Below are 16,576 nucleotides of genomic sequence, written 5' to 3' on the forward strand. Positions count from 1 at the left end.
TTTTCAGATCTTAAAAATAAACCAAATTAACATATGCCTAAATGTACTGCTTAGCTTTCAGCTATACAGTGATCAGTCAGACATGGGCTGCGCTGGGTGCAGGTGGGCTGAGCAAAACGCTGGGTGCAGTAGCAGTTGTGCAGCCCAGTCCTGACGAGCACAGCCCAGGACAGCCTTTGTGCCTGAATGTTGGCAGTGAGGGCATACATGTGATTCTTGTTTTGTGAAATCCCTGCCTGGCCTTCCTCAGGGCTACCCAGTGCATCAGCTGCCAGTTCCCTCTTCCAACCCAAGGCCCTTCTGCCTTGGGGTAGGTTTTGTGCTGCTGCTGCCTCTCTGTGGGGCTTGGAAAAAAATGACAGATACACACTGAGCTGGGTCTTCCCCAGCCTCCCAGGAGTGACACACTGAGCTTGAAAGAGGAAAAATACCTTTGTCCTATGGCCTTGGGACTGTCCCCAACATGCTGTCCTCTGTAGTGACCCACAGACCCCTTCCACCTGCTGGCCCCTCTCTCTGCAGGTGTTGAAACCTTTACTTGAATCTAACACAGGGGAGGAAGTAGCAAACAAATGAAGATGTGGAGCCTCCCCTTAGCATCTGTCCTGGGACTATCCCATTACCTGGGGTGCCTTGTTTTGGGGATCCTCCGATGCGGGATGCAGGCTGTGGTCATTAGTGCTTGTTGCCAGTACAGGAACCAGTGCTCCTGGTTTGGCATCCCGTGCCCTGCCATGTGTGCAGTGTGCTTGGCGTTATCACCACATCATTTATCACACACCATTTATCAGAGTTGCCTAATTGATGTTTGCAAGTTAATTTATGAAGTATATGGAGATCCTTCTGAGAAGCAGTAGCAACACTTGGGGCCACTTGCTGTGACTCTCGGTCACAGGGCACTCCAGAGTGATGGATGAGCTGCGGTATGAAGACTTATGGCTGTTACCAGAGGGCTTGTTTTATTTTTAAACCCACAGTAGCTTAAAAAGCTACTCTAGCTGGTAGCAAAGGACTGTGCCGGGGCCTGCCGTGATGCTGCCTGGTCCCACTGCAGCAGGGAGGGGTTATCGTTCCCTCGGCAGAGCACCATCGCAGGGCATTGCCACTGTGGGCGCTCCCACGAGGCTTTGGGGAGCCGCTGTCCCTGCAGCACTGCTGGGTGCAGGGGTGGCTTCGTGGGGCAGGGGGTGCTGGGGACTGTGGTGACGGTGGCTGGCCCTGACTGCACAGCTGAGCCTGCTGACATTTTCCTCCATCGGAGGTAGCCATGGAAATAGTGGCGGTGCTCTGCCCACGCAGAAGGAGGTTCGGAAGCGCCACGGGGCTCCCCGAGCATCCTCCCCCCCAGGCACCCGTGGCCAGCGGGGCCCTGAGCGGGGCTTGCCGGGTGCGCACGGCCGGCATTGGGCGCCGGGGCTCACGTGGTGAGCGGGGGCTGCCACGGCCCTGCCGAAATGCTCCGGCCTGATGGGGACAGCATCCCCTGGCCGTGGCAAGGGGGGGCTCTCAGGGATTTTCTGGCTTGAAGCAGCCCCCCGAATTCATGCCGGGTGGCTCCGGTGCTCCTGTTGATCGTCCCCTGTGAATTTCACAGCCAAAATCTGCCAGCGAGTTCAGGGCAGCATTTTGCTGCCTCCCCAGTCATTTCCTGCGGCTGCGCTTCGCTTCAGCCTGTGTCACACAGGGAAGGCTCGGAGGGGGGGCCTGGAAAAGTACCTTTAAGACAAAGAGGAAGGGGACGAGAAGCAGCTTAGCTGGCTTTGTTCTAATAGCAGTAATCACCTGAAGGGCAAGCATGAGCCCGCGGCGCTGGGTCCGCGCAGCCCTGCCTGGGGCTGCTGGGCTCGGCTCTCCCCGCCGCGGCTCTCGCTCCCTCTCCGATGGCAGCTTGCACTTTGCTGCTGCTTGGAACAAAGCGGGCTTTATTGTACCAAAGACCATATTTAGATAAACAGGGGAAAGGTTGGTCAGAAGGTGAATATGAGACGTCTTAAAGGGAAGCTGGTGGCTTCATTACCCCAAACTCACCGGGCTGCGGAGCCTGAAGGGAGGAGTAAAAGCAGGACTGCGATTTTGACCTTGTTTTTTTCCTCTTCTGACAGTGTTTTCAGACACCGCCGCTGCCCACAGCGAGCAGGACTTGTGCCGAGACGAGAAGGGGAATTCTGCAAGGTAAGCCAGGCTTTTTAAAGGCTTTCTCCTCGTTTAGTTTTCTAAAAGCGGTGTGGAGGTGGAGGCAGAGGTGGTGACCCTGTGCCAGGGAGCACAAGGGCTCCCACCATCCCACGCTTTTTCCTTCCTGCAGCCTTCTCTCGTTACGGGTCACCAATGGGAGCAATGGCGATTTTCTGTGCTTAATGTTTGCCCTGTTTTAGTCAGATAGGGAAAACTCTGGGGGTGGGCTCCCTTGCAGCCCTGCTCCCATGGATAAGGTTTATCGGTTGCATAAAGTGTTTATCTATGAACAAGCCATGCCGAGATCAAAGATCTTTCTACAAAATGTTAATTAAATGAGTAACGACGTGTTGTTGAGGCTTGAAGGAGGAAATGAGGTTTAGCTTTGTTAAGGAGGTGCCTGGTGGAAATATTTACAGTATTCCTCAAATTTCAGTTATTCCTATTTTCCCTGGGGGAAGAGGGCAAATCTGGCTGATGCTTCAGGGGTTCTGTAAACCGTTTCTCTTGGTTGTGTGTAACCAAGTGGGGGGGTCCAGTGTGATCCAATGTGATGGTGTCTGGGGGCGGGAGGCTGTGACTGTGGTGATTGTCTTCCTGTTTCATGGCATCAACATACCACACACACACCACTGGGAGTCTTGCAGGAAGCTGGAAAAAATCTGACTGTCCTGGCACGGAGAAATCTGGAGGTGGTGATGGGGGGTGAGTGGCTGGTGGGAGAGCAGGCATTGAGGATGTTTCATTTTACAAATGTGGGACAAAACTGCTCGTGCTGAGGAAAGGGGGAGCCATGAGTTGGTTAGCAGGGGGAATTAGAGGAGATGTGTGCGTGGCAGCATTTAATCTCTTAATGAGAAAAATATATCCCAGCTGTCTGTGGTGGGGAGAGTTCGGGGACAAACATGACATTGTGTGAGAGCTTGCCCTTGTTCCCAGTGTCCTCCACCTGCTGTCCCTGGGATTTGTCCAAATGATGATGGGGAGCAGGGATGGGAATCTGTGATCCAAGTGCAAAATGTGGGGCAGAAGTGAGGATGTGGGGGTGGGGATAAATTTGTCTCTGGTAAGGGCTGGACACCAAAGAGTGCCCTGCCAAGTTGTTTTCTTCTGTTCCCGAGTCCATTAATAGACTCTGCTTCCTTGATTAGTTGGTGCCTGTGCAGAGCAGTAATGAGAGCTGGGCTCAACCCATCAATTCTAGGTCAGTGGTTGTGTGCTGGGGATTTGGGATCAGGCAGGGGGAGGGAAGGGAGTCAGAGCTGGACACCTGCCTCCAAAAAGAAGCATGGAGCCTGCCTGAAGCTGGCGCTGCCTGCACCCACGGGGGGAACGGCTGTCTGTACTCATGGTGGGGGGAAAGGCTGCCTGCACCCCTCAGGGGGCTGTGCTTCCTGTGTCTGCAAAGTGTCCCAAGGGCCATGTTGTGTCCTGTCACCCCGGACACGTTCCGTGCCTGTTAGGAGGCTCACTGCCCATTTGAGGTGTGCTCTCCTGAGAGGATAACATTGCAATAATGAGATCCATTAAGGAATCAGAAGAAATAATTGGGTTTTTAAACTGAAGGAGACTTTGCTGTGCTCCTGAGTGATATCTGCCTCTTGCAGATCCGCTTTCCTCCTCGCCTGGCAGCAGTTCTTATTTAGCAATGACTTGTCATAATTTCTGGTGGTTAACCTCAGAACTTTCCCTAAATGCAGGCAGGTGAGGCTGATTACTGAAGAGCAGCATGGACCTGGATGTACTGAACATGTTTGTCATCGCCGGCGGCACCCTGGCTATCCCCATCCTGGCCTTCGTGGCCTCATTCCTCCTCTGGCCCTCGGCGCTTATCCGCATCTATTACTGGTGAGTGCACGAGCCCCGCTGCTCTCAGTGTGGCAGGGGTGGAACCCATGCCCAGCAGGCCCCCCCACACAGAGGTCGCAGTGGTGCAACAGAGCTGGGTGCTCCTGCCCCTGACAGCGATGGCAGCAGGTGAGCTGAGGTCCTCCAGGGCCGTGCCAGCTGTGTGCAGCTTTAAGCATGTCTGGGAGAAGAAAATGGCATTTTCCTATTGCATTTTGGCTGCTGAGGCATATATCTGTCAGGCCCCTTGCTGTGCCAAGGGGCTGTTGGCCAGGCTGCCACTGCAGTGCCAGCTTGCAAGATCTCTCCAAACCTTTTTGGGTTGCTTTCCCCAAGGACAGGACTGAGACTGGGAAAAGCACTGCTGTTGCAGCCTGTCCACCAGCCCGGCAGCTGTGGCAGGCTGGGGGTCTCCCACCTCATCAATGTGGCTGTGGTGTGGGTGTCCCCAGGCTCACACACTCCATCCCAGCTGACAGCCTGCCCAGCAGGCAGGGACTTCTCCTTCATTAGTAGTTATGGATGAGGCTTTTCTCATCCTCTCTTTTTCTTCTGGAATGAAGCATCAGAGAAGATGGAGGGATGCTTTTCCTTATCCCCTTGAATGTTGTCCTTTCCGATACTGGGAGGCAAGCACTACATCCTTCAGTCCTCCTTTGTCCCTGGAAATCAGTGATAAGCCCACTGGCAGCTTTCCTCTCTGGGTTTATTGCAAGGAAAAGCTGGAATAACTCCCTTCAGAAGTTGGGGCAGAGTCTCATCCCCCAGCATGGAGCAGGCAGCAGCAGACAGCACGGGCAGAGCAGGCAGCATGTCAGGCTGCCCTCACATGCTGCTGGCAGATGGTGGCTCCTGCATTTCACCTCATGGGGTGTTTCCAAATCCAAGTGACCTCCTGTGAGAGGAAGCTGCCCACTGCAGCACTCCAGTGTAGTAACAGGATGAAGCCTGTTTCTAAAGGCACTTTAATTAGCAGCCTTTTATTCACGGCATCTGAGAGAGGAAGAGCATGGGATGAAAACCCCAATGATGGGATCATCACCCTGCAAAGGAGAGGAGGCAGTGTCATAGCCTTCTGCTGCCCCATGGTGGTACAGGGTTTGGCAGTCAAAGTGGTTTACTTCTTTGGATATATGAGTGGCTGGTGGAAGCCAGGGAGGACCCTGATGGACTGAGGTTCTGAGGAGCATCCCTGCAAAACACTGCTGAGTGAGTGTGGTCAGGCTGAAGCCTTCCGCAGCCACAGGCAGGGGTGGCAGGACAGGGCAAAGGAGGTGCAGGGTCTGATGCCAGGAGCTTGGAGGAGCCAGGCTGAGTAGAAGGTAGAGAATGCCTTGCTGCCTTTGTTCTTTTGGGGTTGCAGATAAGGGGCTGAGTGAAAATGCACTGTGGGCAGGTTGGTCTGTGTCTGGGTGAGGGAGGGAGCATGTGAGCAGGGATCAGGACTGTATTCTTTTGAAGGGTGTGCTCCCCCCATCTCTCTCTTCCAGCATTTCTGGCAGTATGGGCTTCCGCAGGAGTAACTGCGATGCCCTGTGTGCCATGGGCACCTCTTTTGTTAGGGACAGTGGATGAGAAGTGTGGGTTTGCCCTTATTCTTCCTTTTCTACTGGCTTCTTTACAAGTTGGATTTTTTTCAGGGGTGAAATGGAGGCAGGGGAGGTGCAGGCAGCTACAGACATGCTGCCATCCCCTTTCAGCCCTGTGCAGCTCCAGCTTTGCAGCACTGCTCCTGGGAGGTCCTGGGGGAACCTTCTCCCTTCTCCCTTCTTCCATAATTCCCTGCCTGCTCCTTCTCCTCACTGCCAGTCAGTGTGTCCTCAGCTGGCACAGTCAAGGGTCATGCTGGGCCCCCCTCACCCGTGGCCTCTCTGCTTTCCCTGCCACTAATGCGCCTTCCTGCCCGGCAGGACATCCAGGGCTGTCCCGCTGACTCTGGCCCTGGAGCTGCTCTGCCTGTGCTGTGACAGGGGTTAATCAGTTTATCACTCTTGCTGCTGCCACTAAGTGAGTTAACACCTTGTGAGGGATCAGTTCAGCTTTGCACAGATTATTTTGCCTTCTGCAGAATTGATCCATTAGGATCAGTTGCTAAAAATGTTATCATCTTGCCCATCGGGAGTTCACACCAGTGCCTTTGAGGCAAGGACTCTTAAGACACTTATTAAGGAAAAATTCACCTCTCCTTGTAGGACCAGCACAGAACTGAGATGCTGCTTAAGTCCCATTAACTCCCTCGAAAAAGAGATTATGCTGAAAGAGGATTCCACTATGCATAAGCTTTGAGTGGGCAGAGAGGTAGGACAGTCCAGAAGTGTTGGTGACCTTGCTCTTGTATCTTAAATAAACTCTGATACGCCATATAAAAGTATTTGCCAGTGTCTTGGCCACCAGGAGTAGCCCAGTAGTTGTCCTGACAAGGGTTATATCTGAGCTCAGGGGAAAGGCAGAGAAAGCGACCCTGCTGTCTGCTGTCTGCCTTGGGCTGCACGTACACATCATGTGTCCAAAGTGTCACCGATAATCTCTGTCCAGGTCCTTCTGGCCAGCAGTTTGCTGCATCCTCTGAGCAGGCTGCAAGCATATGCTGGCAGGAGCTGTCTGCCTCTGCTTTTCAGAGGAACAGCCTTGGGCTTAGCCTGCTATCTTCTGGGGTGCTAAACCCGGTGTAAGGATGGTCCCCTCTGGTCCTTTGTGTGTGTATAAAATATACATATTTTATATATATAAAATATAAAATACATTTTCAAAGGCTGTCTAGTTGGTCCATGGGAACCGGGTTTCTGTGGTGCTCCAGGGTGACATGGTTGTTTTGGCTGGGAACTGATGTGTTTGTCTGTGGGGTGATGTACTCCCCACAGGATTGTGTCCAGATAACCCTGTCACAAACCCACCTTATCCACCTGGGAGAACTGTCTCCCTTGGCCTGCCCACCCTGCACGCTGCCTTGCCGCGTGTGCTGCCCCTCTCTCTTGAGTCTCTGTCCTCATACCTGCCTTTGGGCATTTTCTGTTTTACCATTGTTATTTTGGCCCATTTCCATTTCTAAATGAGTTATTTAGGGTTTTTTAAAAAATTTCTTAATAGAGTGTCTCCACAAACCATCTGCAGTGCAGCCAGCCACCAGTGCTACACACCTGTCCAGGGACCAGAGGCACAGAGTTAATCCCAGTAGGCGCATTATGGCACCAGTGAGAGCCCAACCTAACTGGCCTTAGTGAGCCAGCAAATCTGTGGCTGCCCTTGGATTTGTCACCTGGCTTATACCATGGCTGGGCCCTGGTCTTGTCTTGCTCACTGGTGTTTTCTCCTTGTTTCCAGGTACTGGCGCCGAGCCCTGGGCATGCAGGTTAGATATGCAAACTACGATGACTATCAGTTTTGTTATTCCTATAGAGGGAGACCTGGACACCGACCGTCCATCCTCATGTTACATGGGTTCTCTGCCCACAAAGACATGTGGCTGTCCATAGTACCTGTCCAGGGACCAGAGGCACAGAGTTAATCCCAGTAGGCGCATTATGGCACCAGTGAGAGCCCAACCTAACTGGCCTTAGTGAGCCAGCAAATCTGTGGCTGCCCTTGGATTTGTCACCTGGCTTATACCATGGCTGGGCCCTGGTCTTGTCTTGCTCACTGGTGTTTTCTCCTTGTTTCCAGGTACTGGCGCCGAGCCCTGGGCATGCAGGTTAGATATGCAAACTACGATGACTATCAGTTTTGTTATTCCTATAGAGGGAGACCTGGACACCGACCGTCCATCCTCATGTTACATGGGTTCTCTGCCCACAAAGACATGTGGCTGTCCATAGTCAAGGTGGGATTCCGTTTCTATCATGTTGCTCCTTACTGAGAATTGATGGTCCTGGGCTTGGGGCAGTGTGGGGGCCCAGTGGTCACATGCATGGGATGGGCTGACTGCTGTAACATGCTAGGAACACGCTCCTTAGCTCCATGCTCATTGCTTGTTGCATCCCTTCACCCCTATAACACGCAGAGCTGCAGGGGAAGAGCAGTACACACTTGCTGCCTCCATGGGATGCAAGTCTTGGCCATGCTCTCTCATCGTGTCTTCCTTGGTACCTGAACTGACTTATTCTGGTGCACGAGCAACCAGGGCTGCCAGGAGGAGAGTGACCCCCTGCTGCTTTCACCCGGGCTCCCCCCTTGCCATCCCTGGGCTTTGCAGCAGTTTCCCTGCACTGTAACCACCCCTGGTTTGTTTCTGCAGTTCCTGCCAAATAACCTGCACTTGGTGTGTGTGGACATGCCTGGGCACGAGGGCACGACCCGCTCGGACTTGGATGATTACTCCATTAGTGGGCAAGCTAAGAGAATACACCAGGTAAAGCCCCAGCATCACATCACCTCCGCAGAGCGATGTGGCGATGTGAGGGATGTGGGGACGTGAGAGATGCTAAGCCCCATGAGTCTGCCTTGTGTGGCCTTGCTCCCTCCCTTCCCAGGCAGCCACAGCCACCAGCCTCAAGAATGACCATGCTGTTGTTTCCTCTCTCCTAACAATGCTCCTTCTGCTCCCTGCCAGTTCGTGGAGTGCATCAAGCTGAACAGAAAGCCCTTTCATCTGGTTGGCACTTCCATGGGGGGAAATGTTGCTGGCGTCTATGCTGCTCAGTACCCAGAAGATATTTGCAGCCTGACCCTCATCTGTCCTGCAGGTGGGCAAGGCAGGGGAGGTGAGACAGAGAGAGGGAGAGACAGAGAGAGGGCAAGCAGGAGCCAGTGCAAAAGCCCTGGGCAGTGCTGGGGGTAGCATAGATATGTAGTGCAAAGCATTTAGAAATAATTTGTATTTACAGTCTGAAAATCTCTGGCAAGGCACAAGAGAAAACCACAGCCTTGTGCTGACTACTCTTCTCCAGGGGTTTGGCATTTGTCCCACTGTGCTTTGGTAAGAGTCAGCGACGAGGGCAAACGGAACAAGTTCTGCTCTGCAGGAAAATGCCTTTTCCCTAGGGATGGCAGGCATTTCACATGGCCTGTCTGCAACCTCTCAGTTCAGGAGAGGGAACCAAGACTGCAACAGGAATAGCCCCATTCTGGCCTCCTGAAAGCGCTGGTGTGCTGAGGGGCTGGGGCTTTGGGAGCCAGAGAGCTCTGACCTCCCACCTTTGGGTGCCTTGAGTGGGAAGAGCACTTCAGGGCTGGGCACAGGTCAGCAGGGTGTCCCCTCCATCCCCTCCATCCCTGGACAGGGGGCTCAGGGGAGCCTGGGCATGACATGCTGCAGGAGGCATGGCAGGCAGGGAGCTTCTCTGCCAGGGAGGCTTTGCTGCATCCCAGTTGTCATAGCAGCTCCTTCCCCCTCCCACGCAAGGAAAGCGGCTTCCAAGTACGCACTAAGGAATGAAACAAAGCGCATGTTACCTAGCTACCGGGCTCTGGGGGCGTCAGGTTCCCACTCCCCTCTGGGAGAGGTGTCGACTGTCTCTCTGGCTGTTTCTGGATATGAAACCTCTGTGTGGAGGCTGCAGGAAGGATTGGGATTAAATTGCTGGGGAATTTTTCCTCAGTGGTGCATGCAGATGGGGCTGCTGAAATTTTCTGTCCAACCTGTGCAGTGGCAGGCTGCGCACTAGTGTTTGCATCCGCTGACCACATAAAAATAATCACTAGAGCTTTTGCTGAAGTAGTCATGCATGTCTACACCTCGTGCCGTGCCAGTCTGCAGGGTTGGTGGTGCCAAGCCCTGGAACAGGAGGGAGGCTGGGTATCTCTGGATGCATACTGAAGTGGCTGTATGTACAGATGTTTTCTTCCCCTCTTTTAAAATATTTTTTTGAAGAGTGAGCAGGCAGGAAGCCAGAAGCAGGGATGAGGGATGTCAGTACAAGAATGTTTTTTTGTTTGGGCTGTTGAGGGGATCTCATCTGTGTTTTAGCTTGTTCACCCCTTCTCATTTCACCCAGGCCTGCCAAGTACCACTGACAGCAAGTTCATTAAGCAGCTCCGGGAGCTGCAAGAGTCCAAACACATTGACAGGATCCCTTTAATCCCCTCGACACCCGAGGAGATGGCGGATATGCTGAAGCTTTGCTCCTACGTTCGCTTCAAGGTGCCACAGCAGGTGAGAAGCCAACGCTGGTTGTGGCGGCTGGGAGAGGGGGGCTTGGAGGTGGTGAGCAGGTTTGCTTCTCCCTGAGCCTGCATGGTGGCAGCAGAGGCAATGCTGGGAGCGGAGCTGGAGCTGCCAACCCTGCCATCACCCAGGTGAGATACACCCAGTCCCACTCCCTGCATCTGTCCAGCACCTTCCCTCCAAAGCCTCTTTTCCAAGCTCCCTCTGGCAGTGCCTGCTGGAATTCCTCCTCCCATTAAGTTTTTGGCAGCAGGCTGGGATGTGGAAGGGGTTTTTAGTAAATATGGCTGGCAGGAAGCATTAAATAACTAAGGCAGCTGTTGTGTGACGTGGAGGGGGATTGTTCACTGCTTCTTAAATGAAAGTGATGGAAATTAATTGCGTCATTTTCGAGCGAGAGGAACTTGGCGAGGGGCTGGCTATTAAACTAGTTTTCCTTAGGAAGTCTGGAGTGAGTAGATTGGAGACTAAGAAAAAAATGTAAGGTAATGCCAAGACTTTTTGTGTTTTTGGCAAAAGAATACAAGAAGGAAGAAAAGTGCAGTCATGGCTGAGGTGGCTGCTAGCCAGGGGCAGAAATCGGGTCTGCATCATAAAAGACAGTATTACTTGTTGCTGAAATATATGTTGCTTAAGTGTGGTTTCAACAGCCCCACACACTTAGGAAAGAAGCTCGTGCTGGGGCCACAGTTGCTGGGGTGGCAGGGGCTGCTGTTGAGTGCTCTTGGGCATGCTCAGACCTGTGCAGGGCATGGGTCCCCTCCAGCAGCTCTCCTCTGCTCTCCCTGCAGATCCTCCAGGGCCTTGTTGACGTTCGCATCCCACACAATGAATTTTACCGGAAATGTAAGTGCATGGTGGCAGCCTCCTCTCCAGGCTTTCCAGAAGGCTCCCCAGGATGTGGGGACCAGCTGTCCCCAGCCCCCATGTCCCCAGCACATGGGTGGGCCCCAGCATCCCATGCTGTCTTGCTGAGGGTGGGAACAGGCAATGTCATTAACAGATTTGGGGACACACCTTGGTCGCTGGTAGCAATGCACTGCCACCCCCAAGGCTGACGGGGTTGCTGCTTCGCCCTTGCCCTCCCATCTGAGTTAACAAGTGCCTATGAGGAGATGGTCTGGGTGAGGGTCCCTCTGCAGCTGGGCTTGGTGGCAGAGCAAGGACAGCCAGTCATCTCTACATGGGTTTCCCAGGGAGGGGATACTGGCAGGACTGGCCCACAGGGCCCTCTTTGAGAAGGGAAGGCAAAATGTCTCCCTGTAGGAATGACTCTCCTCTTGTCCCACTAGTGTTTTTAGAAATCGTGGATGAAAAGTCCAGGCACTCTCTCCACGAGAACATGAGCAAGATCAAAGCACCGACGCAGGTCATCTGGGGAAAGCAGGACCAGGTAGGCAGCCCCCTGCACATCCCCCACAGACCTGTCTCTGCCTGTGCCCACCCACGGGGGCACAGTAGGGGCTGTGCTGCCGAGCTGTGCACTGCTCTGCAGGGAGCTGGCACATGTGTCCCCAGTGGATTTAGACGCAGGGGCTCAGCAGGGTGATGGGCAGAAAGCTGACAGCCAGCTTTCCAGAGGGAGGAGAGGGCAGTGCCAGGGCTGAGGAGTGCAAGGGGCCAGCTGGGGGGTAGGTGCCAGCATTGAAGCAGGCAAGGGCTGGGAAGAAGAATAAAGTGTCAGCAGAGAGTTGTCCTGGCAACTGGGAAGAGGATTGTGGGCAGGCTTCAAGGCAGAGTCTTCGGGTTTGTTTCAGAGGCAGAAGTGGGAGGGAAGAAGTGGGAGGAAGCAAGCTGCAGGCATACAGAGGGCTCTATAAATGCAAAGATGCAAGTGTTTGCTTGCAATGATACCTTTGCATTGAGACAGCAGCCAAAAAGCACACAAGAGAGTTTCCTGCTGCATGCTGAGGCTGCACCATGCAGCCTCTCTGCCCTGTCCCCAGGCAGGGCGATGGTATCACAAGGACTGTGTCTGCACCCTTGCTCTGCATCTCGGTTGGACCCCAACAGGGTTTCTACAGTGTCCATCAAACCCCATCTCTCACTGTGGCAGTGACTGTTTTTTCCACTGCCATCCAGGTCCTGGATGTTTCTGGTGCCAGTGTTTTAGCAAGCGCTATTCCAGACTGCCATGTGTACATCCTGGAGAACTGTGGGCACTCGGTGGTGGTGGAGCGGCCCCGCAAGACAGCCAACCTCATCCTGGAGTTCCTGGCGCTGCTGCACAGCATAGACAACAACAAGAAGCAGGCATGAGCATGGCAGGGAGCGAAGTGCCCATGCCAGGTTAAATTGTAAAGTACTGCAGCTTTGATAAGTTCTCAGGGATCTTGTATGATTCGGGGTCAATGTGCCAAAGTCCCTGAGGAAGGCAGAATCACTGATACCTAAACCTATAGCACCATTGGCACAGCGACCTGGGGTCATTGAGCAACCTCCATAGATACTGGAACAGAAGCAGAGTATCTCCCTTTTCTACTTAGAGGTAAGGTAGAAATGAGCTGAAATCACCCAGTGTTCATCACACAGCCACCCATCTTACCTGGGTTACCAGCACGTAGTTGTTCATGACATTTACCTAAACTATATATGAAACGTAGGAAGGAGAAAGCATCCTGGACTGAGACTTACAAAATATTTCTACTACTTAGAGTCCATCGTGTTGCATGCTGCTGTGCTGTAAGAGAACCCCCAAGTGCTCCAGGCGTCTGCTTGAGTGCTCTTTGTGTAGCTCCTTAACTCATGATTTATGCAGAAAACAACAGAAAACTTCATGTGTGGAAGTCCAATGACTGTATGTGCAAAAATGTTTACACTCTGAGTGGGTTTTTCTAAATCCCTGAATAGCTCCTGTGTATTTGTAATGCCTTAACGTTGCCCAGGGTGCGGTGTCTGTGCACAGCCCACCTTGCCCAGGGTTGGTTCTCCCTGCGGGTGAACACAGCCAGTGACAACGGCGTGCAGGCAGCAGCTTTGCCACTGCTGTGGAACCGGGGCAATGGGAACTGCCCGGGGTGATCCAGCCCCTGAGCCCGAGTCAGCAATAAGCCCATGGCCAGGGTGTGACTCAGCCACCGCGGGCAAACTTTTGTCTCAGCTCCTCTATCACATTGTGCTGCTGAACACCTGGATGTAAATAATGATTTTCTTAATGAATTCTGTGAATTCTGCAAAAGCCAATGCCACTGGAACAGGCGTGAGGGGTGGGAGGGGGCTGTGTGTGTGACCAGCACAGGGGATGGTGAGGAGGGGTCAGCTCGCCTGCAAGGTGCTGGGTGGTGGTGGGGAAAGGTACAATGTGCTTCTACATCCTCTCCGTGATTACAACTCCTGACCGAGTGAAACTATCGGTAGAAACAGGCAATACAGGCAAACTGCACTTCACAGCCTGCAAGGTGATGTCCAGGGATGGGTCCTGCACCTCTCCAGGCGTGGTCCCTCACTGCCTGTCCCAGGGACAGAGCGCTGGTCCCGGTCTCGGGCAGGACCAGTGGATGCTGCTGGAGGGTAGGTGGTGTGTGGTGCCCTCACAGGCAAAGCAGCAGGTGGCTGTCACCCCCAGCCCTCCTCAGGGGGTGACAGTGGGTGCTGCTGGAGGGTCCCCCCATGACTGGGAACACAGGCTTGTGGGGCTGACAGCTTCCTGAGGTACCCCAATCTGTACATACATTTGAAACTCCCCATCAGCTTCTTGGCTCTTTTTGAGAGAAGAAACATTGTTCTTTTAGAAAATTAGAAATTTGCTGTTAATTGCTTGGTTATTGTTTCTACTACAGGAGTTGATTTAAAAAACAAAATTGCTGGTAGTTTTATGTGTTAAAGGCCAGAAAAATTTGTTGGGTATCTATATGGTTTCTCATGCCACAGACTGCTGTATGCAAAGGATTTATATGGCTATTAAAATCTAGTGATTTAAGGAGTCCATGGTACACTGATTATTTTTTCCTTCGAAGAAGAAGGGGGCTGTGGTGTGGGATGACACAGGGGTCTTACTCTACTGCTTCTTTCCTCCCCACATTTCTGGGAGATGCAGGTTTTGGCTCGAGGAATATTTGGTAATGGAAAGAGAGATGCTGAAGACCAGGAAGGCTCATCTCATCTCTTCAAGGACCACACAAATTTTCCTTTTTTTCATTTTCTTAAGAGGAAGTGGCACCAAACACTCAAGAAGAAAAATAAAACCTCAAGGGACAAGGAAATTAGGTTTTAAGCACCAAGATTCCTCTTAAAACCCTTGCAAGTATGTTAAATACCAATTTCATCTATTATTGCAAATCTTACTGAATTCATACACTGTGCTAGGAATAGCATTACATCAATTTACAGGCAAAAGTATTTGCATTTCTCCTTTCCCCAGGAGGCTCTTGAGGCCCAGCAGCTGCATTGTTTGCCAGAGGAGCTGCACGGAGGGCTGAGGAGCATCTTCCTGGCACCTGATCCCCCTGCCTGTGCCCTGCCACTGCTGCAGTGATGCACGCATCAAGGTGACCACAGCACAAAGGTGGGAGGGGGCTTCTCCCCCACAGGCAGGGGCTGAGGTGGTTCAGGGCATCTACATCCTGTGTTGCAGCCTCTTGTAGTTCAGCAATAAAAACCCTCAGGTCTGTATTGGAGGGAGCCCAGAGTGGCCCTGGAGCAGCTGAGCCTGGGAGGTAAGCTGCCTGCACCTGCAAACACACCTGGCTGCTGCTCCCATTAACCCTCATTTCCTGCTGGGAGCCAGAAAAGCCCCACACCAAACACAGCTTACTCCCTTGGTTTTGGCTGCTGCCCCCTTGACACTGAGCCCCCAGTGAGCCCTGGTCACTGTCCAGGTAAGGGTGTGTCTCTAGGCTGGTTATGGGGCTTGGGAGGGGGCAGAGGCTTCAGCTCCTCCTGGTGGGTTTGTGTGTCTTAGGGGCAGCACTGATGGAACCATAAGGAAAGCACTGGATCCCAGTTGTGGTAAGCTTGGGTACTGGGAACCTGCACATAGCCTGAGCATCGTGGTGAGTCAGGAGGGAGGAGGTGTCCTTTTGGTTTGTTGCCCCATGTATAAGTACTGCTTTCCTTGTAACCAGGTGGCTAAACCAGGTCTGTATTGGGGCTGGGCTGCGTCATGAGGCTCATGAAGGTAAAAGTTCACACAAAAGCTAAGTGAGGAGTTGGCCCTTGGTTGTTGTGGGCTTTGCTAAGGCTGTTTCACTGCATCCTGAGAAGAGGCTGCAAAACACAACAGGGCTGGCTTGAAATATATCCAGTACTGCCTTTGAGCAAGCTGTTTTGCTGCTGAGCATCCAAGTCTGTGGTGGTACCTGCTCCTGGAGTGTCATTGGGAGCAGGAGGGACAGAGCTGGTGGCAGCCAAGTACCTGGGTGCTTGGTGTGTGCCCAGTTGATGCTGAAAGGGAAAATGTGATGTCCTTGAAACACGGACCCTCAGGGAAACCAGGGCTGGGTCCTGTTCTACACAGCTGCAGACAGGTGCTTGTCTGCAGTGGAAAAGCATCTTTCTCCCTTTTTTCCCCAGCAAAGCAGATTAATTAATATTTGCTGCCTTGTGAGACGATTTCACCAGCACAGGTCTGCACAGAACATCCTCTGACAGGCAGAGTGATGCTCAGGGGATCTGGCACTATGATTTGGGTGCTGTCGTGGGTGTTCCCCACCCTGGTAAGCCACCAGGCAGCTGAACCTTCCCCTGACTCAATGTGTGTCACAATCCACTTGGACACGTTTTTTCCCATGGAAGCCTGGATGAGAGTGCCCTGGAGCATGGCCCCCCTCACCCACTGTAGAGGGGGCACCGCAGCCCGTACCCGTGTTCCCAGTGCTGCCCGTGGCTGTCTTGTGACACAACGAGGGACCCCTGCCAGGACCCTCCAGCTGAGACTTGCAGTGAATGCAAGAAAAAACACACAGGGTCGGCAGGGGGGGGGGGTTTGGTTGCTTTTCCTTCTAGGAGGCCATTTTCCGCACAGGAGCCTCTTGGGGGCGGGTTGGGACTGTTCATTAAGCCATCGCTGAGCCGCTAGTACTCGATGACTTCTCCCTGCCGTTCCCTGCCCGACAGCGCTGCCTGTCTGCTGCTTCTGCCCGCAGCTCCAGACACGGAGAGCAAACCTCGGTTTTCCTTTCACACGGAGAAGACAGGTTCCTAGCTTGTTATGAGCCTTGCTAAGGCTGCTTCACTGTATTCTGAAGAGAGGCTGCAAAACACAACAGGGTTTGAAAAAAAAAAAATCTAATACTGCCTCTGAGCAAGCTGTTTTGCTGCTGAGCACCCAGGTCTGTGGTGGGACAGAGCCGGTGGCAGCTGCTCCCAGGCACTTGGTGTGTGCCTGTTAGCTGAAATAAAATTTCACTTGGTGTGAAGTTGTACTTCAGCCGCCAGGTTGAAGTGGCATCTCGACAGGGTCACTGTCTTTTTTTTTTTTTTGCCCAGCAAATAGCCGTGAGCAGGGTGCGCTGA

At 53.0% G+C, this 16,576-nt stretch overlaps 1 protein-coding gene across 1 annotated transcript; it reads left to right on the plus strand.

Annotated features, from left to right (window-relative positions):
- Positions 1-2,008: 2,008 nt before the first annotated feature.
- On the plus strand, positions 2,009-14,046 carry ABHD6 (abhydrolase domain containing 6). The gene is made up of 9 exons (XM_008632225.2): positions 2,009-2,172; positions 3,876-4,023; positions 7,684-7,840; positions 8,255-8,368; positions 8,570-8,702; positions 9,954-10,111; positions 10,915-10,969; positions 11,416-11,516; positions 12,206-14,046. Exons 2-9 carry the CDS (start codon positions 3,905-3,907, stop codon positions 12,380-12,382), a joined length of 1,014 nt encoding a protein of 337 aa, XP_008630447.1. The 5' UTR covers positions 2,009-2,172; positions 3,876-3,904; the 3' UTR covers positions 12,383-14,046.
- The last annotated feature ends 2,530 nt before the right edge of the window (positions 14,047-16,576 follow it).

This window comes from Corvus brachyrhynchos, unplaced genomic scaffold, assembly GCF_000691975.1.
Source record: "Corvus brachyrhynchos isolate BGI_N302 unplaced genomic scaffold, ASM69197v1 scaffold4, whole genome shotgun sequence".
Taxonomy (NCBI): Eukaryota; Metazoa; Chordata; class Aves; order Passeriformes; family Corvidae; genus Corvus; species Corvus brachyrhynchos.

Excerpts from the sequence above, each read along its gene's own strand:
- ABHD6 (XM_008632225.2), top strand. The coding sequence starts at position 3,905 with ATGGACCTGGATGTACTGAACATGTTTGTCATCGCCGGCGGCACCCTG. Across the intron at positions 8,369-8,569 it reads AAGCTAAGAGAATACACCAG|TTCGTGGAGTGCATCAAGCT; the intron begins GTAAAGCCCCAG and ends GCTCCCTGCCAG. Across the intron at positions 10,970-11,415 it reads CAATGAATTTTACCGGAAAT|TGTTTTTAGAAATCGTGGAT; the intron begins GTAAGTGCATGG and ends TTGTCCCACTAG.